A 19,312-nucleotide genomic window follows, 5' to 3' on the forward strand; every position below is an offset into this window, starting at 1 on the left:
CATTTTTTCCTTGTAAAATTAGGATCTTTTTTCTTTTTTTTTCCCCTAGTATTTTTTAAAGCAGAATATTTTTTTTTAAGAGAGAGAGAGAGAATTTTAATATTTATTTATTTATTTTTTTTAGTTTTCGGCGGACACAACATCTTTGTTTGTATGTGGTGCTGAGGATCGAACCCGGGCCGCACGCATGCCAGGCGAGCGGCGCTACAGCTTGAGCCACATCCCCACCCCTTTCCCTAGTTTTTAAAATAACTTTCATCCATGGCCTCTACCAGCCTAGGCGGAGTCTGGATTGTGAGGTGGTGCTGACACCGGGACCCTGAGTTGGTGCTCTTCTCCAGGGCGAATGGACTCCAAGCGTCTGTGAATTAGCAGAGACTCCAGCTCCCTGTGCCCCAGCCCCGCTTGGCAGATTTAATTTTGAGCACAAGCAATAATCCCATTGCGAAATCCCTTGTCCTACATGGAGTTGCAGACATATTAGACAAATAAAAGCCCCGGGGAGAAAAGTGGATCTCGCTTCTTTCTTTCAAATGATTAAAGGAAAAGGAACCAGCTGGGCGACTCCGTGATCTTTCAGGCAAATTTAAGAAAGAAGCCGTCTCTGAGGGCTGGTGGGAGGTGCTTTCAGTAATAAGGGAGAGCAGGCAGGGCAGGCAGACGCTGCTTACCTCGCTCACCGGAAAACCTTTGGTCTCTGCCGGGCTGGTCCAGGTGGGGGTGGAGAGGGGCCGGCTTGCACCTGGAAGGCAGCCTACTGACCACCTCCGCTGCGCTTCCTGGCTGAATGTCTGTGCTGCACCTCCACTTAGCTTTAAAATGGGGAGAAGTATATTGTCCCTCTTCTGTTAGTCGGCTTTGGCTGTTGGGACAAATGACCATAAACCTGGTGGCTTACAGAATAGAAAGGTACCCTCTCACAGCTGTGTGGGCAAGTCCAACAGGAAGGTGTGCACAGGCCTGTGCTCTCACGGGGGGCTCGAGGGCTGGGGGAGGACCCTCCCTGGCCTGTGCCAGCTGCTCCTGGCCACCAGCCATGCTCGGCTTGTCTCCCTTCTCCAGGCCTATCATGGCATCTTCTCCCTTTCCATTTCTTCTAAGGGTGCTTGTCATGGGGTGTAGGACCCACCCTAGTCCTGGATGACATCATCCTGACCCTTAAGAACCTCTGCAAAGACTTTATTTGCAAATAAGGTGTCATTCGCAGTACCAGGGTTTAGGACTTGGGTGTGTCTCTCCGATGAACACCATCACTGGTCCAACAGGTAACAGGAGATCGAGCCTGCACTGTGGTTCTATTTGAATGGGCAATAGCATTTTTGGATGGGGGTCAGCTGCTACTCATGGGGACCACAGCATAGGCCAAGAACTGGAGGCTGGAGCTGGCCGAGTGTGTACAGGGGGAGGAGTCAGGGCTCACAATCAGGATGTCATCTCCAGGTCTGCATCCAACCCGGAGACTTGTGCATCCCCCTGAGTGATTTCCGTGCATCTCTTCATTTCCCCAGCCCTGATCTCAGAGCAGAGTGGCATTTGTGCTGATAAGCAAGCTGGGCTGCAGAACTTTTTAAAAAATAACTTTATTAAGATTCTATTCTAATGCCCTACGATTCACCCATTTAAAATGGGAAATTCAATGGCTTTTAGTAGATTCACAGACTCGTGCAGCCCTCTCTACAATCGATTTCAGCACATTTCCATCAGCCCACAAAGAATTCTGCACCCTGTAACTGTTCCGCCCACCCCTCTCCGCCCTGGGCGGTCTCCGAGTCATTCTGCCTAAGGATTCACTTATTCTATAATTTCACATAAATGGAGTCGCAGGGCATGTGCTCTTTCTGACTCCCTCTCTCACGCAGGATAATGTCTCCACAGTTCATCTTCGCCGTCACGTGTCTGGTGCTTCATTTTTATTGCCAAATGGTTTCAGTCCTCTTGAGCTGAGAGGTACAATTACCAAGTAGAAATCATAAACTACAAGGGCTGCGTCACCGCGTACCTCGGATGTTCCAAGCACTGGCTAATTGTGTGCATTTTTCCAATGGAGATGCCTGCAGAGGCTGGACAGCCAAGACGAATAGGCACAAAGGACGTGGGAGAGACTCGGTCGCTGGCTCTCCTGCCGAAGCCCACGGGTGCAGTGTCCATCACCCTGCCGATTGCCGCCTCTGGGGCTGCACATTGCTGGACCTTCTGCTTGTTTCCAGAGAAGCCAGGATCCAGGTCTACCTGTGTGATGCCTCCCAACTGTGGGATGTGAACAGCAAAACTGATGCCAAGCCAGAGGCACCACTTGCAGGTGACAAGGCCATCTGAAGGTGACCACATCCTGCCCTCAGAGTCCCTTTGGGAGAAACGTGGCCACCTCATCTTGGTTTGCGTAGATTGTCCCATTGTCAAAACTGGAAGCCCCATATCCCAGGAATCTCCTCAGTCCCAGGGAAACTGGGATGACTGGGAGGCCACAGTGGATTTGTAGGAGGGGGCCATGTTGGAGACACGGTGGCTGCTCACTCTGTATATCCTCAGAGGGAATTTATGAACAACTTCACCATCACCATCACTGTCACCACAATCACTAACATCACCATCATTATCATCATCACAATCACCACCATCACCACCATTACCACCATCATAATCACTACCACCATCATCACCATCACCACCATCACCACCATAATCACCACCATGACTACCATCACCACCATCATCACCACCATCACCACCATCACCACCATCATCATAACCCTCATCATCACCCTCATCATCACCATCATCATCAATCACCATTATCACCTCCACTACCACCAACACCACTATCTTCATAACCACCAACAGCAGCGTCAATGCCAGCATATTCATCCACCCTTTCTCCACCCCTCACAATGAATATTTTCCAGTTTAAGGTACGGCAGTGAGCACAGTAGGCTGAGGTCAGAGAAATGAGGGTTGTGCCCCACATCCGCCCTCTCCAGGCCGTGTAACTGGGACACACTGCTCTGTCCAAAGGTGTGAAGAAGCCTCTCCATCAAGTGAGGGCAGACAGGCCCTGAAGCCACGGAAATAGCTGCTGCAAGATTAAGTGAAGTAGAGAGCGTGGAGCACTGTGTTCAGGGCCAGCACTGGAGGTCAGTGATCACCACTGTGTTCAGGGCCAGCACTGGAGGTCAGTGATTACCACTGTGTTCAGGGCCAGCACTGGAGGTCAGTGATCACCACTGTGGAAAGGGCCAGCACCGGAGGTCAGTGAGGTCAGTGATTACCACTGTGGAAAGGCACTCACATCGTCAGCACCCTTGGCTCTCAGGGGTCACAAACTGGCTCTAATGTCCAGAAACTCCTGCTAGTTTTTGCTCTGGCCCCCTCTGGTCAGGTTCCCCCGCATCACAGGGCCGCATTCTTGAATTACTACTGCCATCTGCCTCTAAGGAGGATTTCCCCCACAGGCAGGACAAACATGGGACCAAGTGCTGAAGATGTTTTGTAGACTGAGGCTTCCACGCAGATGTCTGGGATGAGCTCAGGGCGGATCTGCCCAGGGTCACACCAGGGGGTGGCCAGACCCAACCTCGGGGGCACTGGAGTGAATGATGTGGCACATAGGACTTTGGTTCTCAGCTTGTGACCTTGCCACGGTTCTGGGCAAGAGGAAGCTGTGGCTCAGAAGGGGGTGGGCGAGCAGTGGGACTCCAGGGCCCTGTGAGCCCCGGCTTCTCGCACCCCTGGCTAGATTGAGAGCCAGCGTCACCTGCTCCTCCAGGCATCTGCAGCCCCAAGGGCAGGGCTTGCTGCAGGCTGCCTCCGTTAATGGAGACTGGTGTCGGGCTCATGTGTGACCCGGTGGCCTGGACCCTCCAAGGGAAAGGGAGTTTGCTCCCATGTGTGTTTAGAAGGCAAAAAGAACCCTTTTCCATAAAATAAATGGATGTGCTGATTTTGACCTTTCAAAACCCCACGACAAAATCCATATGGAGGCAAACAAAATCTCATTTCGTCTGGCTGATCTAATATTAATTTATAAAGCAAAATACCGAGATTAATTCTCATTCAAATCCGCACCCACCTAAGGTTCTTGAAAATGAGATTCCATTACCAATTCCCTTTCATTTTTACTTTCAAGAATCTTTGGAATGCGGGCACTTGGGCTCTGGTGGGGCTTGTGCCCGAGCACAGCAGGGCTTCAGAGAACATTCTGCCAACTCCTGTCTCTCCCCTGCAGGGGATGAAGAATCCGAGAGGGTTTGCTGTTTATGTCTCCTAGCATCGCACAAGCACGAGTCTGAGGTAGTGCCAGGGACCCGTGTGGCAGTGAGCTATAGCTCTGAGCAGAGCATAGTGAGCACTTTAAAATAGTGGCTTTGAGGAATTCCATCTTCATTTTCGTGGGTGACACGTGCTCCAGGCAATCCCAGCATCCTAGAGGATGCTTCCGCACGGCACCTGTCTGGCAGTGATACTTGGGAAGGGAATTGCCTATGTCTTTGAACTCACTGGCTATTAAATCCTCTTTCCAAGGGTCTTTCAGAAAGAAAGAAATAAAAGGGACATCAAGAATCTGAAACGACTAATGACAGCCACTGCAGGCTCTAGCATAGGCAAAGCAGAAATCAAAGGCCTTGGTTTGGTGCTAAATCCTAAAATGTTAGCAAGACTGATGAACAATAGATAGATGGTACCAGTTTCTCTGTAACTAAGGATGGTAGGTTTTACTTGGTCTGCCGGTTAAGTTCAGGCAGGGCAGGTAAGTACAGTTGGGCGGCCTCTGCACTGCACAAGGCTGTACATGAAAGGAGTTGGTATCTGCAAAGCAGACTGTATTTTCTAAGAGAACTCAGGCACCATGTGGAGAGGGGCTTGGAGTGTCTTTCTAGTTTGCACTGCTCCAGCCAGTGTTGTGGCCCTTTTCTCAGGACCTAGCAAATGACAAAGAATTATACAAATAATTTCAGTCGCCTCTTCTAAGATGGAGAAGCGCTGGTTTCTGAGGACCAGGCGTCTTACTTTCCAGCTTCCTTAATGAAGATGTGCCGACTGATTCATGCAGCAGGTGAGCAGCACCCTGATTGTGTTGTTGCTCCCCACACCCAGTCTAGAGTGTCTGCCTGGGGCCCTGAGCACATTTCCTCCCTGAGGCTGCGGCCGCCATCAGTGTGACCTCCGCCTAGCTGCCTGGCGAGAGTGGGACATAAAAGAGACAATGGATTTCTCTATCCCATTCTGTAGTATTTACCCCGGAGAATTAAAGTCAGCATACTACAGGGACACATGCTTCCCCTTGTTTACGGCAGCACAAGTCACAGTTGCCAGACCGTGGGGACAGCCTACGTGTCCACCAAAGAAAATGTATGTGTGTGTGTGTGTGTGTGTGTGTGTGTGTGTGTGTGTAGGAGAGGCAGGAGAGAGAGAGAGAGAGAGAGAGAGAGAGAGAGAGAGAGAGAGAGAGTGTGTGTGTGTGTGTGTGTGTGTGTACACAAACCTGATGGGGTTTTACTGAGCCATAAAGAGAAGGAAAGCATAGCCTTTTCAGGAGGGTGGGTGAGCTGGGGATCCTCATGCTAAGTGCAACAAGCTATTCCCAGGGGTCAAGGGTGGTGTGTTTGCTTTCACACGTGGAAGCTAGAGAGGAAGAAAGAAATGAAAGGTGCACGGGAGGGGATGTCAGGAGATCCAAGGAGACGGGTGGAGGAGAGGCCCAGTGGGGCAGGGAAGGGCATCAGGGAATGCACTGGCCAATCCACACCTGGTACAGGTGGGACCCTGCCGCACTGGTATGTGTAGTGACGATACACCAACACAGAAGAAGCCACCGTGGGTCCCACGGGGGAGGCTCTGCATGAACAAAGCCACTCTTGGGGGTCTCACCACTGGGGAGCAGTGGCCTGGTGAGGAGGGCTCAGGGTCCTGGCCCTGGAACTCAGCTCCTCCTCCCAGAACCAGCTGAGTGTCTCTCCTGGTAGCAGGGACGGTGCCCAGCAATCTGTGTTGGTGGTGGGGTCTTTCTGCACCACAGATCCTCCAGCGTATTCACAACCACAGGTCCTGAGACTGCAGACAGCCACCAGCCTCTGAGCTACTGTGAAGAAGGCCCAGGGGAGGGGAGTGGGCGCACAGTGACCCAAAGTAGTCACAGTGACCACCCAGGACACTGCATCCTGGGCTCCTGCACAACAGGAACCACCACAGACACCACATCACACCCTCCCGGCCGTCAGCCCCAGACCCCTGGGCTCACAAATGAGTACCAGCTGGATGGAGGTCATTGTAAATGTCCCAGCACCCCTGGAGAATCCAAGACTGAAGGGCGAGGGTTGAATGTCCCAAGTCTCGATGAAATCCAAACCAAGACTCAACATGAACTTCCTTCACCCTGGCCAGGTTTGCTGTTAAGTAGCTCTAACATCATCTTTGATCATCTAGATCCTCTTTGATTAGATTTCACAGTTACCCACCCTTCGTATCCACCACGACGCTTCAACCCCTCTGGTTGTATTTCTGCTCATGTTTAATTGGAATCATTCTATCTTTGTTTTCCTCCCTCAGGTTCACGATTGTGCCTCTGAGCCCCTCTTTTCCCTCTTACATGACCTGCCATGGCCTCAAATCTCTGTCCAGAACATTACTACAACTTTATACCTGGATCAGAGGAACTGTGGAGAACGATACCAACAGGCTTTCGTTTTTTCCTAAGGCTGATTACTATGAGGCTGTGCTCTGAAGCGATTGTCATCAGTAGGGTTTGGTGTACTCTCTCAAAGTGATGCTGATACCAGGAACAGGGTCGACACACATTGAGGAAATGACCCAATGGCCCAATGTGGGGTTCTTAGGAGAAAGAAGTTCACATAATAGTTTCTTGCATAAAAGAAGAAGAAATTATCATTCCTGTAGACGGGTACACATACAAACAATGCAAAAGATCTAGGGGACAGACCACTCCACACAGCCCACAACACTCTAGCGATGGGACCCATGGACACTCCAGTGGAGGGAATGTCAGAGAAAGACATTAGAAAGTTCAGCTAAAATGGCCAAGGAGCTAAAAGAAGACATAAGGAATGAAATTAGAAAATGCAGGAAATAAGTGATAGAGATTCTGAAAAAGAATATGATGGAAATCTTGGAATTGAAAGACTCATTGCATCAAAATAAAATTTAAGGGAAATCACCACCAATGGATTAGACCACTTGGAAGACAGAGTCTCACGCCTGGAGGACAAAGCATAGAATCTTGAAAATAAAGTGGACCATAAAGGAAAGATGTTAAGGGAACATTACCAGAATATTCAAGAAATCTGGGATAATATTAAGAGATCAAATATAAAAATCATTGGTGTAGAAGAAGACTGCAAAATACAAAGTAAAGGAATGCACAATCTTCTCAATGAGACAATATTAGGAAAGATTCCAAAGCTTAGGAGCAAAATGGAAATGCAAATTCAGGAGACATAGAACCCCAAATAAGCAAGATCGAAAAAGATCCGCTCCAAGACACATTTTAATGAAAATGTCTAAAGTACAGAATAAGGATAGAATTTTAAAAGCTGAAGAAAGGGGGAAAAGCAGGTAACATTTAGAGGTAAACCAATTTGGATTCTGAGCTCCATCCCCAGCCCCCAATTTGGATTACAACTGATTTATCAGTCCAGACCCTAAAAGCCCAGAGGACTTGGAAGAATATATACCAAAGATAACATTTACCAGCTGTGGTTATCATATCCAGCAAAATTATCCTTCAGAATTGAAGCTGAAATAAAAAAACTTCCATGATCAGCCAAAACTAAAAGAATTCATAGTCACTAAGTCTGTCCTACAAAACATGCTCAGTGATTTATTTCATGTGGAAGAAATAAAAAATAAAGATTAAATTTGTCTCTAGGGCAGGGGATATAGCTCATTTGGTAGAGTGCTCACCTTGCATGCACAAAGCCCTGGGTTCAATCCCCAGCATCACACACACACACAGAACTGTCTCTAAATATAATACAAAAAGGGCCAGGGATGTGGCTCAGTGGTTAAGCACCCCTGGGTTCAATCTCTGGTACAAAAAATGAAAAAAAGCCCAGCATAAGGATGAATTGCACTAGATAAATAGTCAATTATAAGAGAATCAAGTCTGAATTAAGCATTAGAAATATATCAACGTGGCAAGAAATAAAAATCATCTCTCTATAATAACATTGGGTGCAAATGGTTTAAAGGCTTCAATCAAAAGACATAAGTGCTCAGATTAGATTACAAAAAAAAAAGGCAATAATATGCTGTTTACAGGAACCTCACCTTACAGGCAAAGACATCCATAGGCTGAAGGGAAAGGGTGGGAAAAGATACACCATGCTAATGGAAGCCACAAGCAAGCAGGGGTAGCTACTATCCTATCGGGCAAAGTGGACTTCACACCAAAACTAATAAGAAAAGACAAAGATCCCTTCATACTGGTTAAGAGAATCATCCAATAACAAGAAATAATGATTGTAAATATTTATGCTTCAAACAATGGAGCACCTATGTACACAAAACAAACCCTTTTCAATATCAAGAATCAAATAGATCAAATAGAATGATACTGGGTAACTTCAACACACCTCCATTACCAGTAGATAGATCATCACGACCTAAACCAAGATTCTTCAGATCTAAAAAACACTGTTAACCACAAGGACCTAAAAGACATCTATATACTATTCATCTGTCAACTACTGAATTCACTTCCTTCTCAGTAACAAATGGAACATTCTCTAAAATAGATCATATTATCTTAGCAAATACCAAAAATCCAGATAATTCCTTGCATCCTATTAGATCATAATGAAATGAAATTAGAAACCAATGACAAAATAAAAAAACAGAAACCATTTTTAACACCTAGAGGTTAAATAATACTCTTTTGAATGAGGAATTGTCCCAGAAGAAATCAGAGAAGAAATTTAAAAAAAAACCTCTTAGAAACAAATGAGAATATAAAACATATCAGAATCTCTGGGACAGTATGAAAGTAGTTCTAAGAGGAAAGTTTATAGCACTGAGCTTGTACATTAAAAAATAGATAGATACCAAATAAATAATCTAATATTATACCTCAAGATGCTAGAAGAAGAAGAAGAACAAACTAATTACAACATTAGTAGAAGTCAGGAAATAATTAAAATCAAACATGAAATTGAGAATAAAAGAGCAATACATGGATTAAATGCAACAGCCAGTTGGTTCTTTGAAAAGAGAAACAAGATCAATAAACTCCTAACCAAATTTACCCAGAGAGAGAAGACCCAAATTTATAAAATTAGAGATGAAAAAGGAGATATTACCACAGACACTTCTAAAATAGAGGATCATTATAAATTAATTTGAAAATGCATACTCTAGTAAACAGGAAAATAAAAAAGATCTTGACAAATTTCTAGACACAAACAACTTACCCCAGTTGAAACATGAGGCTGTACACAACTTAAATAGACCAATATCAAGTAATGGGATTGAAGCAGCCATCAAAAGTCTTCCAACAAAGCAAAGCCCAGTACAAGATGGATTGTTCAGCTGAGTTCTGTCAGACCTTCAATGAGGAGCGAGTACCAATCCTCCTCGAATTATTCCACAAACTAGGAGGGAACACTGCCAAATTCATCCTATGAAGCAAATACCAAAACCAAACAAGGACACCCAAAGGAGAGTAAAATTCAGATCACTATCCTTGATGAATACAAATACAAATACTCTCAAGATATTGGAAAACCACATTCAAAAACCCACTAAAGAGATGGTACACCATGATCAAGTGGGTTCATTCCAGGAATGCAAGGTTGGTTCAACATATGCAGGTCTGTAAATATCTTTCACCACATAACTTGAGTTAAGGACCAGAATCACATGATCATCTCAATAGACGCAGAGAAAACATTTGGCAACATCCCACATCCATTCATATTAGAAATTCTGGATAAAATAGAGATAGAAGGAGCTTACCTTAAAATTATAAAGGCTACATATAACAATTCCAATGTCATCATTATTCTGAATTGAGGAAAACTAAAAGCATTTTCCTTTAAAAACAGGAAGAAGACAATGATGTCCACATTTACCACTTGTATTTAATATAATTATTGAAGCTCTAGTTGGAGAAATCAGTCAAGAGAAGGAAAGAGGAAAAGAAGAAGTCAAATTATTTGTTTGCTGATGACAGATTCTATGTTTAGAAGACCCCCCTCCAAAAAAAAAAACTCCATAAAAGATCTCTAGAACAGATAAACATATTTATCAAAGTAGCAGGAGAAAAAGATCAACATGTATAAATCAATGACCTTCCTGTACTCCCACCCCCACCAAAAATAATGAATCCACTGGGAAAAAAATAGGAAATCTATCCCTCACAATAACTCAAAAAATACTTAAATATACCCAAGGAGGTGAAAGTCCTCTATAATGAAAATTACTGAACACTGAAGAAGACCTTAGAAGATGGAAAGACCTCCCATGTTTTTGAATAGGCAGAATTAATATTGTCAAGATGGTCACACTACCCAAAGTGTCAGACAAACTCAATGCAATACCCATCACAATGCCAATGACATTCTTCACAGAACCAGAAAAAAACAGTCCTAAACTTCATTTGAAAGAATAGGAGACCCAGAATAGCCAAACCAATCCTAAGTAAGAAGAACTGAAGACATAACAATACCAGATCTCAAATTATACTACGTAGCTGTAGGAACAGAATCAGCGTGGTATTCTCACCGAACAGACATGAAGACCAGGGGAAGACGAGAGAAGGTGCAGAGACCGAGCCGCCCATGCACACTCATCTGATGGTTCACTAAGGTGCCAACGATGCTTGTTAGAGAAAAGATGGCCTTTTTGACAATTGGTGCTGGGGAAACTGGAAGTCCATACGGGGAAGAACGAAGGTAGATTCCGATCCTTCACCCTGCACAAAAGTGAGATCCAAGTGGATCAGAGATCTAGGAATCAGCCCAGATACTCTGCAACTCTGAGCATTTGGCAAACATCTTCTAGCGGTTGCAGTGTCTGGGCTGAATCTTAGGTCTCTGATCCACTTGGATTTCACCTTTGTGCAGGGTGAGAGATCGGAATCTACCTTCGTTCTTCCCTGTATGGACTTCCAGTTTCCCCGGCACCAGTTGTGAAGTATGTACATATATGAATATACTCCTGTGAGTTTCACCTTTATGTATCTTCATAAAGCACTATTTTTTTAAAGAAACTATAACTAAATAGGAGAAAGATCGGTAGAGTAGAGGAAAGGAAATGAGAGAGGAGAGGAGGAGGAGAGAGGGGAAGTACTGGGGCTGAATGTGAGCAGATCATATTTCATGCTTATATAATTACATCAAAAGGAACCCTGATATTTATGTGTAACTATAATGCTCTAATTAAAAAAAAACTCATTTAAAAAAGAAAAACTGAGTGAGAGAATCAGAAGTTTTTGTCAGTTTCTAGAAGGGTGAGCATGGCCGGTGGCAGCCCATGTGGCTCCCCTGGCACCCTATGGGCTCTGGCTGAGTGGAGGGTGGGGAGGAGCTGGCTGACCTTCAGTCCTTCCTGTGCACTTGCCTGCTCTCCCATGGCTCTCTCCATGTTGGATGGCCATGAGTTTCTTTAGTTTTTGTTTGTCTATGTGTTCTCCATCTCCATTTCTCAACCATCTCCAATAAAGTTCTATAATCTTCCAAACTGGAGTGCAGTCTACTTTCTGGGTGAGCTGTGCAGCACCGCGGGACTGGGAGCTTGGGAAGACCTGCTTGTCACTCCAAACTCCCTTTCCTGGAGGGGACCAGAGTTCAGATGAGGGTGGTCACCACCCGAATATCCGCAATGATCACTGGGGAGCGTGGCTGTGTGTGGGGGGGGGCAGGGTAAGCTCTCATTTCTTGCATGATCCATTGGTAACCCTGCAAACATCACTACCCAGTAAAACAGCCTCACATGCATCACAGTTTGCTTTTTAGGCAAAATTCTGGGCCAGTTAGTTGAAGGGAAAGAACATTTTTCAATTTAATTCCAAAGTAAACCTCCAGCTGTGATACAGAAACACTTATTTTCCTGTAGATTTATTTTTTATCTTAGCAAACATCTTCCAATTGCTTTAGAGCTTCCAAGCCCTCCTTCAGCTGGCTCTGAGGGGTTCATAGGCAACATTTCCAAATTGCAAAAGTAAAGTGGAGATGAGGGTTGGATCTTCTTGAAAATTCTTGAAACATCATTTCCCCATTGTCCCTATGAAAACAGTGCTCTCCCATCCTGTCAGAGGACATCTGCCTGGAGTTCTGGGGAGCATCTCCCTTTACCTTCGAGAACTCAGGATGTTGCAACACAGTCCCCGACACACCCAAGCAGCTCAGCCTTCCGTCATCTGCAGATTGATGGGCCGATCTAATGCATCCCTGCAGAGCCCCAGGCCTGCAGAGCCAAGCTTGGCTCCTGTTCTCCTGGGTCTCTGAGGCAGGAAAGTAACCATGGATGTCCCTTGGTGGAAAATACATTCCCCAGGATCAATATGTCCCAGTAGGGTTCCTTAACCTCTCCCTTCCATCATAAGTGTAGGCAGAGGGAAGAAAGGTGACCCAGGAGTGGGGCCTGATCATGGCTGCACCAGGGTGATCACCGCACATGGCCTGAGGAGAGAAGTAGTGATTCAGGAGGCACCTACCGGCTAGGTGCCACTCAGATCCTGGCTGGGAATGAGCTTCCTCACAGGGTGTGACCGGAGGGCAGGTGATGAGGACCATGGACACTTGCAGCAAGGTCCAAGGACAGCCAGGCATGGTGCATCACCAGCCATTGTCCCAGGTCTAGGGCAAGGGGAGGGTAAGGGCCCTGGGGCCAGGGACAGGAAATCCACAGAGGACCACATCACTGCCCCTCCAGCTGCAGGGGAGGGCAGGAGGTGGAGCTGCCCACAAAGGGCATGCCCCTGGACACAGCAGGCCATAGAGGGAATCCCAGGGCAGGCCACCCTGCAGGCTCTGTTCTTGCTGCACACAGGGCTCTGAGAATCTCGCTCATCCCCGAGAGTCTCCAGGCCACCCGAGAGGTGAGCGTTCAAATCACCATTCTGCAGACTCAAGAACAAGGAGCTGTCTCCTTTCCACAGTGCTAGTGATGGACATTTTTATTTTATTTTATTTTTATTTCATTTTATGCCGAGAGTGAAAGATATGTCCTAGCAATTTCAAAAGCTCTTGTAAGGAAAGTCCCTGGTTCCCACGTGCTTCTGGGTAAAGAAGGTGACTTCTTCTTCTACTCATGATGATGAAAAGTGAAACTCTTCAAAATGCCCAGCAAACCCCCCACATCCTGGGAAATTCAGTCCAGTTACATCAGTCCTGGGCGAGAGGACCTCTTCCCACACCGTCTAAATGAGGAGTGCAGCACCCCCAGGCTAGGCCCAAAACTTAGGTTTAAGTTTTAAGAAACTTGAATAAACCGTGAGGAGAAACTCTTCAGGACCACGCAGCTGGAAACCCGCAATAACCACCCCTGTCCTGTCTCTTCCCCTGCCAGCAACAGCCAGTCACTTTCTGATGGTGCCTTGTGAAATGTCTCCTTATTTGTCCCTGTCAGGCCACCAGAATGCTTGCTGCCCTGGGCACAACAGGGTCCCTCCTGCTCACCCTTCAGGACAACCTGTGCCTGGCCCAGGGAAGAGCTGGGTAAGGCCCAGTGAGGGCCGATGGTTTTCTTCTCAAGGAGACTATGGCCCGTCCTCAGAACACACAGAAGTGACCATACAGGATGTGTTCTGAGCCCCGCAGGCTCCACTCACGATGCAAATGGTCTTACATGGAAGACCCAAAGGCCCAAGCACTCCTTCCTGAAGAGGGCGCTGCCCAGGCAGACCCGGGACGTCCCGGCCTCCCATCCAGAACCTGTGTTCACAAGTGGCCAAGGACGGCCCCAGTAACTGAGGATGTCATGTTCTTCACTAAAGAAGCCCCAAGGGGCTGGTGGTGCCAGACAGGGCTCTGCGGGACGGGGACACCCTTTTTCCAGCTCTGACTCAGTGGGCATGAGAGCTGCAGCCCCACGGGAAGGGAGGCCTGGGTGGTCCCTCCCCGGCTGCTCTCTGCCTGGACAGAGGAGGAGGCCTGAGCAGCCTGGTTTTCCAGGGAGAATGCCTTCATTGTAGCTTGCTCTAGCCTATTTTCTTTAAAATGAGCAACAAACTGGGAAATTCACTTGAGTTTTCCAAGATCTGGCTGGCTCTCTCTCTGGCTGCATATGCACAAGTCAAGAGTTAGTTTCTCTGGCAGGTTTTTTTTTTTTTTTTTTTAAATTTCCCATCTTCTAGTGAGAAACTTTTCACCATCATTGCTAGTTACTTCCAATGAACGTTTAGTTTTGACTGGTTATAAATGTATTAATGCTCAATCTTAAAAAAATTCCTTTGAGATGTAATCACTCTTTTCATATATCAAAGAATGGAAGCCCCAGAATGCTTTGGTCAGCCCTGAATGCTCAGAAATTACAGAAAAACAAAAGAGGTCCCTAGGCTGCCCCATTGGCTGTCCCCGATTGGCACGGCCCTGGCGTCCCAAGCTGCATTGCACAATTGCGGATCCCAGGGAAGCAAGATGGGGATGTCACTTGGACTCTCTGTCCAGTATTTAGACTTGAGGTCCACATTGGTCCCGCAGAGCTGCCTGCCCACCAGGGCCCTCGGAGATGAAGCCAGTCTGAATTCACCTTCAGTAGCTAGCAGTCGAAAGGGTTCCAGGCGCCACATTAGTAGTTATTTTGTCGTGCCTTAGAGGCAGTACAAGACACGATAACCATTATACTAATATCTCCCCTCAATGAGCATTCTTGTTTTGAAGGCAGGCCATAATAACATCCTATATCTTTTTAATGATTTTGCTTTTTCAACATACTTGAGCGTCTTATCTTTTGCAAATAGGCAGGAATGGAGCACTGACACCCTAACTGCGGCCCGTGCGGGTGTTAGTCTGCAAACCCTCTCTCTGGAGGGTCTGGAGTAGATATCGTAGAGTGGTAGGCCAAGAAGCAATGCTGGGCAGAGGGAGGAACTATACATAACCTTTTGAAATGCAGACATTAGAAGCGTTGAAACCGCTGCTATCTCGTGAGGGGTGTAGGTAGTAGAGCGCGTGTGGCCCACGGTTACAGTGGACATGATAAGCCAAGAGGGATCATTCTCCAACCTCAGTGTTCACAGATCCTCCTGACAGATGTGCCTTCTGGTGGACATCTGGCACCATTGTCTGACCAGCGTCCATTCCCCACCTTTCAGTGAAAGCCAGATTTTCCCTTGATACCCCACACCCACCAGCTCTCAGGGTGATCAGGTTCCCCAGGCTTGGCCAAGCAGAGCACTGAGTCTCGAGACTTCAGTGTTTGGCTTCAGGTTGGTGCACGGCAATCAATTATGATCCTCATCAGAGCCAGCCCAGGGATGTGCGTGTGTGATTGGCAACAAGGATTTATTTTTTTCTTACTGGATGTAATACTATGAAAGTGCCAGAATGGCACTATCAGGGCCACTTCGGGAATCTAACAGAGAGTCACAGAGCTGAGGGAGGAAGAGAAGACACAGCCCTCCTTGACGATATTGTCAGGGCACTGGGGTTTGAGCACCCGTGTGGCCTGCAGCGGCACTACTGGCACAACCTATGAGGTTCTTAATCCCAACCCAGACCTCCTAAGTCACGTGTGCAAGCACATTCAAGTCCGAGAAACACTTTCTAGACCTGGAAGTTCTGTGAGCCAAGTCTAAGTTGGATTGGGTTTGCAGCCCTTGATACCCAAAGAACCTCGATCCACCCATTCCTGGTCATCCTGAATGCAGTCAAGCAAGCAGGCTGTGTGCTGGCCACCTCTCGCCAGCGCAGGCTGCTAAGCATGACTGGGCACAAGAGGACGGCAGGGAGAGGCACAGCACTGAGCATTGTCTGCATGGTGCACCTCAGATTGAATTGCAGCCCACCCGGAGCCTCTTGGAGCCCCTGCCGATCAGGCTCCTTCAGTCTGGGGCACTGAAGGAGTGCAGCCAACATGTGTCCCATGCATGGAGTAGGGATCAGGAAGAGCTAGAGGGTCCCTCAAGGACTGCACGGTCCAGAGCTCCCTGAGCTTCCAGGCATGCAGTATAACCAAGAATGACATTTGCTGACTCAGGTCCACAGGACTTCAAAGTCACTTGTTGCCACAGCATAACCTAGCCCACCCCAACGGGTACGCAGCATGGCCCACAAAGCTTCTTAATAGAAAAGAAACAGAAGAAAGGAAGTGGACTTAAAGAAGAGGTAAGTAGGTAAGGATGAATGTGGCCTGGGCGTGGCAGGCACCACGAGGGCCCACAGACAGGCTGAGCTCACCGAGTCAATAGTGGCTCCTCCCGGCTGGAGGGAGGTGGGAGGCTGGGGGGTCAGCACCCTTGGGGTTGCAACAATGCACGTCTCGAGGTGGGGGCGGCCAGGGCAGCACATCTTACCATGGCCAGCGGCACGATGCCCACCAGGTCCTTCTGGCTGATGAAGATCTCGGATACGGCGATGTCAGTGGTCCCCTTCCGCGGGTATTCCACCTGCCACGTGATGGGCTGAGTCCCCGAAAGGCTGCTGAAGCTGGCGATCTCAAAGTTCATCTGCACAACCTCGCTGAACAGACTGCTGCTTCTGGAAGGGAGCAGAGGGGAGCGGCGTCAGGCTGACCTCCTTCAAAGACCCTCTCCCTTCCCCCTCCAAGGCAATCTTAGACTCTACAGATAAAGAAGAGTTTGGTGGGGCACCTGGCATGGGCCACCACCTCCAGCTTGGGAGTGGGCGGCCAGGATGGAGCAGCAGCCACACATTACGGGTCTGGGATTGGGGTGTTGAACATGGAGCTGGCATCAGCCTGGGCCGCAAGGAGGCTCCTGATGAAGAGATAAGCCAGTGGGCCTGGGCTGGCTGTGTGCATTCGTGTGGCCTTGAACTAAGCAGGCCCCTTATATTTAGTGTCATACCTGCAGCAGATGCAATATCGCCTCCAACCCCTGCCTTCCTTCCTAGCTGGTCTCTCCCTCTCTCCTTGGGGACTAAGAAGATCATCCCACTCCCAGGCTCCCCTGCAGCCAGAAGCAGGCTCATAGCAGGGTCCACCAGGCAGGTCCCACTCATCTGGGGCCCAGGGATAAAAGGGGTCAAGAGACATCAGCAGTGGAGGGGGCTGGCATTCCCTGGAGAGCTGAGTTCCGAGTTCTTCAGGGCGGCTGTGGGTGCTCCTGGCACCCTGGCCCTCATACTCTCAGCCGCTGGTGTTGAGGACCGCAGATCAAGTCAAGATGGCGCCTGGCAGTTTGCCAGGAGGAGTGGTTTGTGAAGCAACGCCACCGAGCCATTAAGTTGGTGGAGATTCCTTATTGGCTGATTGCCGTAACTGGATGATGCTAATTGAGTCAAGCTGTGTGCAATCAGTTAGGTATATATACCTTTGCTGTTTTGCAATAAAGTGGCTCCTGCTACCTTGGGTGCCCGCTACCTTGAGTTCCCGCTCAGTTCCCGCTAAGTTTTCCCTACAATAAAGCAGTTCCCGCTTCAACCTTCAAGTTGCTTATCACCTCCCGGTTATTTGGCCTAGCCAGACTGCGGCATGCTGGTGCTGGTGTCTTTGCAGAGCCTGGTCAGTTTTTCATGGTCTCTATTATCCCTGCTGCTCTGGCTCTGGCTGGGAGGTTAATACCTTCAATTCGGCGGCTCTCCCAGTCTCCCAAGGTTGTCTGAATTGCCTAGTGTACTTCAGTGAAGCCTCTTGTGCTCAGAAGGCCTCCTTAGCTGGAGGGCCCCTGTGTCTGAACCTAAGAATTCCAACTATACTGTGCTTCCGGGGGCAGGGGGCCCAGACAGATGTTCAGCAAGCTCATCTAGCATATTTCAGAGCCAGCAACAGTCCAGACTTCATTTCTCAGATGATGAAATTTAGGCCTGGAAAGGGAACATGGCTTCCTCTGACCTGAGTGGCAACATCAACACGGAGCACTGTGTCTCCTGCTCCCTAGAGCAGTGCTCTTTGGCACCCGCCTCTGTGGCCAGACACAACCTCCCAGGCACCAAAGGATGTTCTCAAGACAGGGAACAGCCAACTGTGTCCTTGGACCAAACAGCAGCTGGCTACTTTGGCAAGTCACACTTTATTGGCGCAGAGCCCTGTGGGACAGCTTGCATTCTGTCTGTGGCTGTGTTGGTGACACGGAGGCAGGTGTGAGTCACAGCATTGCCTTCATATCCTGAAGCACACATGGTCTGGACCTTCGGGGGAGCCTGCTGGTCTTCGCCATCGGCTGGAGAGGAAGGTGGCTGCACTGTCCACAGCTGTTTAATCACCAGAACTGAGGAGAACTAAGAAGGAGGGGTGTCCCAGTGTCCCTGGCCATTTGTCCAGGGTCCTGGGGAGACTTGAGGTTCAGACCAGGATTGCCTAAGCAGTGGGTCAGCCGTCGGCACCATCTCAGGCTGGCATCTAGAGGGTAGGCCACCTGTGTGCAGGCAAATTTAAGGGGGTTTTCCAGCACACATCAAGGAAGACATACCAGATGCACTCAGCAGTGGCCCCCTGAGCGTGCGCTGGTGCTGGGTGGAGGCGGGCCACCTTTCCCTTTGCCAGGGTGAGAATCAGCCACAAACGCACCTGCGGAGTCTTTAGGGCTTGCTCCAGGCTGAGGGCTGCATGCACTTGGCACAGTCTGTGGCTGAGCTGGAGGTAACGGATGCACCAGCCCGAGCTCTGGGACAGGTAGATCCTCCATGAGCTCTCTGAGCCTGAAGTGGGGCCCGAAGAATCGTGATTAATGAAACACCAGGATCCTTCTGGAAGGGAAAATAAACCCAAGGTCTGGCAGTCCAGTTGGGCTGCAAATCTCAGGAGTGAACCTCTGGTCTTGGACAATGAGGGGTCTGGGGTCTGGAGTGTTTCCAAACTGGGAGATGAGCTCTTGCCCCAGGAACCAGAGGCCCTGGCTTAGAAGCCCCATGACCTCCAGGGCATCCTCCTCCCAGGCCACAGGCACTCCTGGGTTTCCCGGGCTTAATCTTGTTCTCCTAGTGAGGACACCGGGGACCTCCCCACCTGCCATGGAGGAGGGTCCTGGCTGTCTGGGCCTGATGGAGGTGCCACCGTTGTCCTGCTACTTGGTGGACTCCTGCCAGCAATGGCATAGCTCTCCTCGGGACTGCACATGACAAAACTCCAACTGACCTTGGGCTCGGTCTGTGGAGGCCCCCAGGAGGCCTGTCCTGATGCCAGGCTGCAGAGTCTCCACTGCTCACGCCTACACCCGGCTGCATCTCCTGCAGCATATTCT

At 48.5% G+C, this 19,312-nt stretch overlaps 1 protein-coding gene across 1 annotated transcript in view; it reads right to left on the reverse strand.

Moving 5' to 3' along the window:
• Positions 1-19,312, reverse strand: part of Tmem132c (transmembrane protein 132C) — a 267,501-nt gene that overhangs the window by 32,460 nt on the left and 215,729 nt on the right. Inside the window, exon 4 of the mRNA XM_048785911.1 lies at positions 16,466-16,649. Coding sequence (XP_048641868.1) covers positions 16,466-16,649 — 184 coding nt within the window. The remainder of the gene's footprint in view (positions 1-16,465; positions 16,650-19,312) is intronic.

This window comes from Marmota marmota, unplaced genomic scaffold (genome assembly GCF_001458135.2).
Source record: "Marmota marmota marmota unplaced genomic scaffold, marMar, whole genome shotgun sequence".
In the NCBI taxonomy this organism is placed as follows: Eukaryota; Metazoa; Chordata; class Mammalia; order Rodentia; family Sciuridae; genus Marmota; species Marmota marmota.